This window comes from Canis lupus, chromosome 6 (assembly GCF_048164855.1).
Source record: "Canis lupus baileyi chromosome 6, mCanLup2.hap1, whole genome shotgun sequence".
Taxonomy (NCBI): domain Eukaryota; kingdom Metazoa; phylum Chordata; class Mammalia; order Carnivora; family Canidae; genus Canis; species Canis lupus.
In genome coordinates this window covers 23,261,728-23,273,824 of record NC_132843.1, presented here as the reverse complement: position 1 = coordinate 23,273,824, position 12,097 = coordinate 23,261,728, and the positions used below count along the sequence as shown (strand labels likewise).

Below are 12,097 nucleotides of genomic sequence, written 5' to 3'. Positions count from 1 at the left end.
AAAAATCATCACTTGACAACGGAGTTAAAGAGAAACAATATTCTCAGCTGAATTAAAGAAAAAGAAGTAAGAGTCCCTGCCCTTCCAAAAAAAATATTCTAGTTTGCCACTGGGGACAGACCAGAAGCTAACATTTTTTGCTAAGGCATTTCAGCAAGACATTTCTCTTAATCTATTTGTTTCTGTTGGGTCATAAGATGCTCATGAATTGAGACAACCAAAAATTATATTGGGATTCCTGAAATCAAATCAAATATGATCTGAGCTTAAAATATTCTAAAAATAATTTAAGGCTTAACACATATATTGGTGTGGAGCCAACTCACAATGAAAAAAGGGGTGACCTCTCGATCAACTATGGATGTAATATTAATTTCACCAGTTTTTTGATTGATGATGAAGATTCCATAAGGTGGCTGATCAATTCCTACTCCAGAGATGCGGTATGTAACTTGCTGGTTTGCAGCACAATCTGAATGAATCTGCAGAGAAAGCACAGGTGAAAATATTACAGAGAACAAATAAAAAGTGCTAGGTTTGATAAACAGCTATCTTTCTTGAGAACTGTAGAATGTCAGTACCTGTTATCTTTTGGGAAATGCTGGAAATAGTTATTTTTCTAGTTTCAACTCTAGTATTTTCCATAATAGCAAGCAATCTAATAAAAGAAACTCAATTTCTATTTATACCAAATAAGAAAAAAATAACATACCACTTTAATAAACCCAGGACAAGGTAGTCATCATCCATCCATTCATTCATTTATTCATTCTTTCTTTCCACATTTATAATTGATCATATTATTTTCAGGCTTTGTGCTAGCACTGGCACTAGAGTAGGTAATTCCAGTTTACCAGTGTTGTCTTTATATAACTTTGATCTCTTGATCCAAACAATTTTAAAAATGTAGTTTTAGAAGAAAATTTTAAGTAGTTTTATGTAGGTGACAAGACTTATCTGACTCTGTGTAGAAGCCCTTAATTCTGAAAATGGGGAAGATGTATTATCAGAAAATAAGGAAATTTCGCCCAAATAAATGGCTTATTGAAGCTGGATTCATTGCATTCTTTGAAATGCAATGTTGTATGACTCTAAGCATATCTAACTGGAGAGTGTATATCTGTCTGAATGTTTGCGTATATTGTATATGTGTCTATGTATGTATATGTATCTGTGTGTGAATCTGTGTGTGGGGATATATTTGTGAGTGTGTGTGTGTGTATTTATACAAAGGAAAACAAAGGGAAATGAAAGGGAGTATGAAACAGGGTACATTGTGAATTCTTACTTAAAAAAAGCCAAAAGTAGAAATTCAATTCTAATAGATCAAGGCAGAAAGAATACACATTTAAATACTCCCTCTGAGTGTGCTAAGTGTTAAATTCATTATTTAAATCACTGTATTTTTCTACCTAGAATTGGGGATAAATTATGATCATGTATACTTATTTTACCAATGAGGCATGTCAATGTTTAGCTGTTTAACCCAGTGCCTAAATTTCTTAATTTATCTTTTTAATGGCTTCAGTTTTCATACTATGAGTGACTATACTTCTGTTTTGTATGATAAATTCTCAGTGAGTTATATTTATAAAATATTTAAAAGATAGGCTCTTTTGAAACTTAACCCCATCCATTCTGATTTTTGATTTTATGCTTTGGTGTTGATACTTACTTTGGCGATTGGGTTCCTCTTTGAATTGTCTTCACCCTCACGACAGGCTGCAGCAAACTTGATCCATTCACGTTTTTGCCTCCTGATTGAATGCCACTTGATGGTGCCATTTTTAGTGTTGTAATCTCTTACCTTGAATAGGCATGATAAAGTAGTAGTATCTATTAACTTTTATTCATAATTCACATGCCACTGAAGTTTTTGGAGAAGAGGGTAATTGTAATATTAGAAAGAGAGGATGTTCAATTAGGAAAATTGGTAACTTTGATAATCTATTAATTTTAGCATAACCTTCATTTTTTACTTATTAGGATGAATTTTCTTTGAAAATGTGTTGTTACTTCCAAACTATTTTCCTTATTTCTAATTTGGAAAAAAATAGATTTGCTGTGTATTACCTGGATTCGAAATTCACTGTTAATTTCCACCACCACCTATAAAATACAAAATAATCGCAACAGTTAATTTTCATTAAGTGCTTTACAATTCATGTTATCCAATCATTTAAAAATCAAATAAATCTTGTGAGTCATTAGAATTATTTTATCAGTCCAGATAGAGATGGATCTAGCTTATCTCCCAGGTATAATGATGATGTTATAGATTCCTTTTCTTTTTGTCTTTACTTTTCAGTTATGCCTGTCTTTTTAATTACTTTTATTTTTTAACCTCTTTCATTCTTCGCCTACACAGATATGTATTATCATATGACCTAAGACATTGAACGCAAGAGGAGTGAGGGTTGGAAATTTAGGCTTTCTTCATAAATCTTGCACTTAAGGAGCTATTCTGATGCTATTCTGTAATATTCAACAGTAAGTTAAGATACTTAAGCTTTTGACTATAGTTTCAGGATCTGAATAGCCATAGATGGAAATAGAAAAAAAAAAGTAGAGTAAAGAAAGCATATAGAACTGAAAGTATCTGACAGGTTTCAGAGTATTTGCTCCTTCATATTCTAATTCTAAATGGGAGATTTTCTAGTATTTTGAAAATCTTAAGATGATAGATTTGCTTTGAAATATGAGAATAAAAAGTTCTAACACGCAAATGATTTCTTTTATAAAAATGAGTTCCTGTTTGATGTTTTATGCTAGCCCTAAAAAAAAAAAAAAAAAAAAAAAAAGAGAGATATAAATGCATCCTTCCATAGCAAGGAGAAGAAATTGTAGGCATGTAGGGACAAATTAGTGGGTAAGCAACTTCTAGCAATCTCTTCTCCAGCATTAAACACTTTCCCTGTTCAACAAATGAGCTACTACTCAAGTAGAGCTCTGCCTTATTTCAGCTTGATCTTGATCTTTACATATGATTTGTAGTGAAAGATCAGGATAATTTAAATTACTTTTCTCTAAAACCCAAAAGCATTTCTAAAAAGATGGATTTTATATATTAAGTTTAAAATGTCAGTATACTTAAGACAGAGTAAAATACCTATCTAAAAATTAGGTGTAGATGTAAAGGTTAATTTGCATTTATTAAGTTTTAACTTGCACTTCAAGTCATTAAAGATAATGTAAATCCTTGGTTTTTATTTCTCTCTAATTAAGAAATTTTCAACTTCTAGTTGAATTTTTTCAGAACTGCAACGTATGAATTTATTATCACAATTAGACTTCATCTGCATCATTGATAAAAGAAATTGAAGCTTGCATTTTAAAAATACTAATAATAGAAACTTCAAGATAGAGTAAGTTACTTTTTATAATTTCAATCTCACCATTAGATAAAAATAAAATTTTGGTTTCCAAGTGCATATTTTTCAAAAATTGTTATAATTGATAATTCAGGAAAAATACCTATTTTTTGGTTAATGAGAGTAGTGTGAAGAGATTTTTTTATAGGAATTATATTCTTATGGTATATATTTAATGTTGATTATTATTATCACTGTTACAATTCACTGAATAGTGACTAATTACTAGATAGTGTGTTTAGAGAAATCCATGCCTTCAATCTTCACAAATACAGGTGGTCAATACTATAATTTCATTATCTCCATTTTACAGATGAGGAAATTGAGTTTGGGATACAAATTTATGGCTAAATATCATCCAATACAATTCAGCCTAAATTTGTGCTTGTGATATGGGTTTTACAATAAAATGCAAGATAGCCTATTCCAACTAAATTATTAAATAAGCTATACTATGGAAAATTGACAATACAACTTTGAGAATTCAAAACATTCTGATTTTAATCTCATCTCATGTTAGCCTAACAGGAATGTCCATATATAACAACAACAACAACAATAGTGATTCCAGGGGGAAAAGACGTAGATGGTTCAAATGGTTTAGATAAGTAACTCAAATGTTATTGTTGACTCCCTCTCAGGTACAGAATTAAGATGATGTTACTTCATGCTACCTGTGGACTCATGAGAACTCTATCTCTCTCCCATTTGTGGATATGGAACGGGGGTGTAGGGATACCTTATTTGTCTATTTGGAAGCCATTTCTTCATAGCTACAGAGTTATGTAGGCATGTGTTCTCTGTCTTGCACTTCCCTTCCACACTGAAGTGTCAGAGCCTACTGTTTGTTTTGGAGAACTATGCCTGGTGACTAATAAACCTTCCAACTTTATGAAGCTGGGTCATTCTTTTTCCCATGAGAGGCAATTTAGGCAGAAGACCAAGTAAGTTTCACCATAGTGTCAGGCTCCCAATTGAATTAGTAATTAAGAAACTGCCAAGTCTGCTTAAAAATATGTTGTGTTGACATAGCCTTATTGTTTTGCTCAGAGTCTAGAATAAGCGATGAAACAAAGTCACTCTTGGACTTTCAAAGGCAAAATAATGAGATAAAAATAGTGCTTTGTAGAGTCAGAAAGCTTTCAATGTACTTCTTAAGTTCTCTAAGCCTTAGTTTTCTCATTTGTAAAATGAGAGGGAGAATACATTATATAAAGTTACTTTCCAATTCTAACACATAATCCCTGTGTGCAGTAGGAAAATATCAGTTATTTGATCATGGAAAAGGCATGGTAAACTTGTGGGTTTAAAAGATTATTCTGTCCACAGGTGGTAGAAAGAGGCAGGATTATAGGCCACAAGTAGTTGAGTGTTCCACATCAAAACAGACCAGAGATGAGGCAGGGAGGAACAGAAGCTGTGACAGTGTGACAGTGGTAACAGACAGGGAAGATCAAGGCAGAAATTCCACACAATTGAAATGGATGGGACTTGAGAACAAATAGGACATGGGAGTCAGGAGAAAGAAGAGTCTCAAGTGATGGCAGTTTCAAACTAAGAGGTGAGGCGCAAGGCAGTAGCAGAATGTAGCAGATTAGAACACATGGACTTTGAGATGCTAGAGAAATGGCCAGGTGAAGGTGCTTAGCAATTTGAAATATGTATCAGCACCATGAACAATGTTCAGATCTCATATGATCTGCTCAGGTTGGACAGTTAAATCATGGGAGAATTTGAAGACCCTAAAGTAGGGAATACAACAAAGAAACAGCCTCTGGCCGAGCATGAAACAAGGGGAATTCCTACATTTATAGAATAGGGAACAGCAACAGAAACAAGCAAAAAGAAAAAGAGAAAAGAAGTGGCCAAAGTGGGAAGAAAATATAATGCAATGTTCCAGATGTCAAAGGAAGGGAGAACTGAAAGAGATATGGGATGTGAACATGTGTCAGATGACTTAAAATCCTGGAGTGGAATGAATCCCGAGGTTTTGTGTGACCTCCAGAAGTATCCTTTCAGTTTGATGGAATGGGTCCTTCTTGACTGAAAGGGATTGAGGAATAAACGGGAGGGGAAGGGGATATAAAGATGGCTTCTTTTCCAGGAAATTGGACTACAAAAGGAAACAGAGACGGGATGGTAAAATGAGATATGGCGTCCAAGGAAATACTCTGGGAGAGGGACATGTGGATTTTTGAAGGTGAAGAAAGAAAAAAGTAGGAGATTTTTATTTGAAAGAGAGGTTCAAAAAGAAAGTACTTGGTAGGAGTGTAACAGAGCAGGAGAGAATTGGCAGAAAGAAAGGAGAGAGGGTAAGGAAGAGAAGAAGGATGGAGGTTAAAATCAGTAGACTGTAAGAGGTAGTTGAAGGACATCATCTGATTGATCTAGACCTTATCTGTAGAGTAAGTATAATCAGGGGAGCAGTTTGGATTCCTAAATGAGTTGGAAATAGGTACTATGGAGGCTTATGATGGAGATTCACTTAAAAATGAATACAGGCATTATTAAGCTGAGCATATCTCATCTCTCTTGTCTACTGGGTGTGTCCCTCTGTGCCTCTGTTTCATTGGCTACTTATGAGACTAAAGCCCTTTCTAATTCAAACATTCTAAGAAAGTAGTGAATATAATTCACTTGAAGTGCATCCTCAATGTCCTTCCTTCATTTCTATTTAAAGAGCCAATCCACATATATTAAAAAAAAATCCACAGGACACTAAATTGCATGCTAATTTCAATGGTTCTCTAATTAAACTCATTTTTAGGTCATTTTTTCTCTTTTGATACTGAGGTTTACATTTCTTTGCAAACAATAAAATGGTCTTGAAAGTAATAAGTAATTTTTATGAGGCAAACCTCTTGTATATAATAATTGGGAGATGGTCTTCCATAGCCACTTGCCAGTTGTTAAGCATCAAATGCTGACATATTTGATAACTGTATTTTACATCATAAGGATGAACTTGAGACAGAGCCAAAATATAATAATTTGCTTCTTTTTAAAAAACTCCTGTTTTGTCTTTGTATTACTATCAGTTTGGAGTTGATATACCTTGATAAGTTGAGTTTTCTTATTTGCTATTGGTTTATTTATTTATTTGACAAAAATATGTATTGAATGTATATTAAGTGGCTTCAAGGCTGGATGAAAGGGCTTAAGCCCTAAAAAATACTGTGGCAAACCTTAGATGAAATGTAAAGTAAATGTAATAAAACACCATAAAAATAAGTGTTAGGGAAATTCAACCTTATTATTTCTATGTTTAATTTCTTGATCACTTTTTGGAATGTGTAGGGGGAGAGAAATATAAACTATCCCCAAATTGCCTTCTGATGCCCCTACTTTGTGTGATTAAACATCTAGTGAGCAGTCTTGCCCTGGTGCGAGGCACTACAAAGGATACAAAAATGAATCAGACACAGAATCTGCCCTCAAATAACTTACAGTCAAGTAGTTTTATGAGCCACCGGCAGCCATTAATTTGTAGAGATGCAGTTTTTCATTAGCCAAGTGTAAAAGGCTGCACCCTATTCTCATGGACCAATTGAAAATATAGATCAGTAGCCAATGGCATTTAAACTACTTCGACCTGCCTAAGTCCTTTAAAGGAATTCGCAGGGCAAGCAAACCACCAAGAGTGGCATGTCCCAGCACTCTGTAGGGCGTTCCCTCATTGACAGAAGCATAATAAGTAACTGCAATGCTGAGCATGCGTTCTGCTTATTCCTTAGGCAATACCTGTTAGGAAATGGGATACTCGGCACCGATGTCCTTGGTGAATGTATAGTGGAGAAAGAGTTACCAGAAATTATGTGCTCTGGGTATAGACAAGAGTGTTTTCTTTTCTACATTCATCAGCCTTGTTAAAAAGGTGAACCTTGTCCCTTAGGGGCCAGGCCTTCAAATTTATTGAGACAGCATCTCTCAATGCTTTTGGTTTTTCTGTTACCTAAGTTGGGCGTGGCAAAATGTTTTACTCTGTGGCAACCAATTAAATGATGGGAAATTTGTAGTTCCTGTTTTTACAAAGGTGCAAGAAGATGCTGATCCTATATCTGCAGTGAAATAATAAAGCTTTTAAGAACACTATGAAATGGAAATGGTTTTCCTGAAATACAAATTATAAATTTTGGGATGCCTGGATGGCTCAGTGGTTGGGTGCCTGCCTTAGACTCAGGTCGTGATCCCGGGATCTGGGATCATGTCTCACCTCAGGCTCCCTGCAAGGAGACTGCTTCTCTCTCTGCCTATGTCTCTGCCTCTCTCTCTCTGTGTCTCTCATGAATAAATAAATAAAGCTAAAAAAACACAAGTTGTAAATTTTATCGAACAGGTGAGCAAAAATATCTTCATTTTCTATAAAATATTTTACTGACATACTGTTGTCTATAATTAGCATCACTATACTATGTGCAAAAGAAAACATAAAGAATCCTCCCTTTTTCTGTTTGGTCGTACTAGTTTGTTAGCCCTTCTCTTGCTTTAAGCATCAATGAACACAATTATGGAAATTTAAAATGTCTGGTTCAAGTAAGTTGATGAACTATGTAATGAAGTATGTATTTTTTCTGTGTATTTTAACCTGCATGCTGAGAAATACTTTGGAAACTCCTGCTTCTATCCTAATTTATTTCAGTTAAGTGAAATTGTGGAGCTGGTTTATCAGCTGGCCAGAGGTGTTCTTTCTTTCTTTTTGTTTAGAGGTTTTCTTTTGAAGGCAAGTATTAACCATGCAAGAGCATGATATTCTTGGAAATCAGTAAAGATAGATTTATTTGTTCTTTGGGTATAAGCTGCAGAAGTTTGCCTTTCTATAAAAAGACACCTTGAGTTTGTACTGATGTGTGGTGACTAATTGAATCTGGCAAAGTTGCGAATAATTTTCAGAAATCATTAGAACTATAGAAATTCTACTGCATAAAAAAAATTATACTGCATCTATTTTGCTTTCCTACAGTGGGGCCCTGCCATACATTATCTCATTGTTACAACCGTTCACAGAGATTTCTTGGGTATGCTACCTCAGTGACATTGTTCTGTGGTCTCGAATGCATTCCACATCCTCCCTTTTCAATACGCTAATTTAGCAGCTACAGAAAAAGAAAGAAAAATAAATGAGGGTCCAGTAACATTTCTTTGGCTTGCAGTGTTATAACAGGTGTAAGCTCTTGTCTTTCTAGGAGGCTTGTCTAAATAACGGAGTAGTCCTGTGGCCAGCTTGCTTGTTTTAAGAACAGATCTTTCAGCTTTATTCTCCTTGATCTAACTCACTAATCTGAACAAAGCCTAAACTTTCAGGTATATTAAACCGATTACACGACGTACATGTAAATAGATGGCTGCTCAGCTCTCAAATGGATTTGCATTAAAGATATGACCAGTTTAAATGTCTTAAAGGTTTTAAAAATTGTCCAAGTATGTCCAAGTATGCTCCCTAATGTAGATTTTCACTTATTATAGACTTTCAGCAGAGAAGAATAAAGACTTTTTTTTTTTTTTTTTTGTAAAAGCAAATCTTCATGGTGAGGCTAGCAGAAAGGTAAGTGGAAGAGTTTACCACTATAGTGGTAGTTAATTTTCAGGGGAAAATATTTTATTTTATTTTTTAAAAGATTTTATTTATTTATTTGAGAGAGATAATTTTCATAAGATGGAGGAGAAACTTATGATTGATTCCAAAGTAAAATATGGCAATAAGGAAACAATCCACAAACCAAAAAACCAAAACTATCCAAACTTAGAAAATAAAGTGTAAATGTCCAGAAAGCTTTTCTACAAAGAAAGGTCAATGAGAATACATGATTTTGATAAAATGATACATTTTATGAAGAATGACTAATTTGACAGTGTTTAAAGGAATTTCATAGGATGTAATTAATTAGAAACAATATAAAAATAAAGAAATGAGATATTTTATACATTTAATGAAAGCACGAAGCATATGAATAAACTCTAATCAACTGAAACTAGAATAGGCCTTAATGGATCAGCTTTATATGAAATTAAAAATAAAAGTATTTAATTACCTTGCGATATACAGCTGTCCCTATGCTCAAATAACATAGGGTACAGTGCTTGTTAATCCCTACCACATCCCAAATTATGATATTAACTGATCCTAAAGATCCATTTAAAAAGTTCATGATACAGGGCTGGTCTTTGAAGCCAGTTTGGAAGAAAAACTACCAGCTTATTGATGCTTATCTGTAACAAATCCACTGGTATTACCTCTCTTACTTAATAAACTGAATTCAAACTAACCAGCATACTTTGATTCAAAGGTCTAACTTGTTATTATAGAAACCCAACAATCCAGTTCAAAAATTAAGCAAGTAGAAACAAATATGAACCACAGCACTACATCCTGCCAAATTGGAGGGTGATTTATCTGGCACTTGCCTCTTTGGATTACATTAACTTTCCTGTGAGAAAGACTATGATTTAAAATTCTCCAACCTGTATGAAATTTGATATGACACCTACTGTTATCTTAGTTATCTCTAAAAAGAGAAAATTAATAACGTATAAGGGAGACAGTGATAAAGCATCACATTATATTTGTCTAAACATCAAATATACAACTTTTATATCACGATCATTACTTTCCAGTAGTAAGAACCAGTATCATAATAATTATACTTACTCCTTAATTACAGCTATTCCTTCACTTATTATATCATTTTATCATTTATAAATCTCCCATACTGCCATGTTTTTTGAGGTTAAAAAATGTTGTTTTAAATAAAATCATAGTTTAGCATTGTGGGGCTTTTGCTATCAGTGATATGGATACCAACCACATATAGAACTGATGAGATTATTTGGATTGTGAGGCCAGTCACAAACTGCTATGATTTAAATTTATATGTATCCTATATTTATGCTTTAAAATTATAGTGAATCTTCCAGTAAAGATACCCAGAGAATGAGAAAATGTTTAGGGTAAAGATCAGGACACAGCAGCGATGTTAGTTTACGAGCCCACCTGCAAAAAATAATTTGAACAACAAAATGCTATCAAGTGGTGATAAGACTTTTCCAAATTTAGTATTTTCCCAGCATGACTTAGCACTGACTTCAGTGTCAGAGATGTGATATGATGAGTTAACACTGATGTGTTAATATGCTCGAGTCTTCAATTAAAGAGAGAAACACTACTTAAAAATCTAGTTCGTAAAATCACCATGTCATTAACATAAACTTTTAATGGGTTTAGGTTAGAAATAATACTAAATAACACTTTCTAAAAAGTTCTCCCTTGTTTACAATGAGCATGATTATGAGGGTTTCTAACAGAATCCACTTACCAGAAAAATGAGCAGCACTGTGGCTGTTCTTAAAAAGTGCCAGTCCATTGCAGCTGGGTTCTCTTACATCCAAGACCAAGAGAGTTTTGTTTGTTCTCTGTTCTTTTTTCTTTCCCCCAATCAACTGGTGTCTGATTAAAATAATTTCTCAGTAGATGTTCTTACATGCAGGCTTTGAGGTGTTTCTGCCTTCTCTGGGAGAAGAGCACAAGGTACGTATAACCAGTCTAGATCCCCACCCTAAAAACTTGGGCTGGTCTCCGTGAAATGCTTGACAAGATCATCATTGCTCCCGGTAAAAGCTCAGGACACACCCTTCTTCCAGCTGAAAGGCAGCTCTCTGTGGGGTTGGAAGATTCACTCCTTTGATGAAGGTTTTCAGTGTCAGGCATTTAAAATGATCAGAGGGATGGAGAGTGATACAATTGATAGGGACTTTGCCCCCTATGCTCTATTTACAGGTAGTTTAAGCTCCTTCATTCTTAAAAACCCAAGTATAGTCTGGAGGCTGATCTTCAAAACAGATTATCCGGTTCATACTCATAACCAGACGCTCAGGTCTTAATCAAAAATCAAAAGCTTTCCATTTCAGTGGATGTTAGAAAATATTCAGTCACTTTTTAAAGATATTATCAAAGAACCAGAAAATTTGCTGATGTTAAGAGTGAGGGTTCTTTTTTTTTAAAAAAGAATTAATCCAAACAAGCAAAACTATGCTACTTACAATGATAAGGTCCCCTGCATAAGTCTCAGTTCTCTTTAAGTGGACAGCCAGAATCCAGAGAAGCCTCTGTTTTTTCTCTGAGTATCTTCTCTCCCCAATTATTATTTTTCTCTCTTTAAGACTTCACCCTTTTCAAATGTAGTAAAACAAAATTTAAAGTATCTAAGCCAGATTAATAGTAAAAGTCAGAGCCACCAATTAAAATCTTGTTGGCCATTTTACGAATGAAGATCAGTGCCTGAAATGCTAATGGAAGCACGGAAAGCTGCTGTGCAGGTGAGGTGGGTGAAAAGGCAATGACGAGTCCCAAGCACAGAGCCAAGAATCTGGATAGTGAGCCAATTAGAACATGGGTAATGCACTGAAGAAATGGCTGCCCACACACACAAATGGGAGATTGAATGCAGCCCTGAGCTTTCCGAAGAGTGACTCTCACAAGGCAGCATTTGCAAATGTTCTTGGGTTACCCTCTCTTTACCCAGCTATGTCGGGTATAAATATTGTGAGTGGCAGGAAGTCTCGAGATGGCAGTGTGGAACAAGAGACCCATCTGATAAGATGTAGATTATGGTCAAAAAGATGCTAACCATGTCCCAGAAAGGGAGGGTGTCTCTGAGGGTCAGAACCTCTACAAATTGCTGTCATTTCACAACAGATGTGTGGCAAAAAAGGTTACTCAACAGTGATTTGAA

At 34.6% G+C, this 12,097-nt stretch overlaps 1 protein-coding gene across 1 annotated transcript in view; it reads right to left on the bottom strand.

Annotated features, from left to right (window-relative positions):
- DSG1 (desmoglein 1) overlaps positions 1-11,675 on the bottom strand; it is a 35,164-nt gene extending 23,489 nt beyond the window's left edge. The window contains exons 1-5 of the mRNA XM_072829129.1: positions 11,406-11,675; positions 10,682-10,875; positions 2,074-2,109; positions 1,676-1,807; positions 327-482 (exon numbers count right to left, since the gene is read on the bottom strand). Of these exons, the coding sequence (XP_072685230.1) occupies positions 327-482; positions 1,676-1,807; positions 2,074-2,109; positions 10,682-10,729 (372 nt within the window). The 5' untranslated portion in view covers positions 10,730-10,875; positions 11,406-11,675. The remainder of the gene's footprint in view (positions 1-326; positions 483-1,675; positions 1,808-2,073; positions 2,110-10,681; positions 10,876-11,405) is intronic.
- Positions 11,676-12,097: the final 422 nt, after the last annotated feature.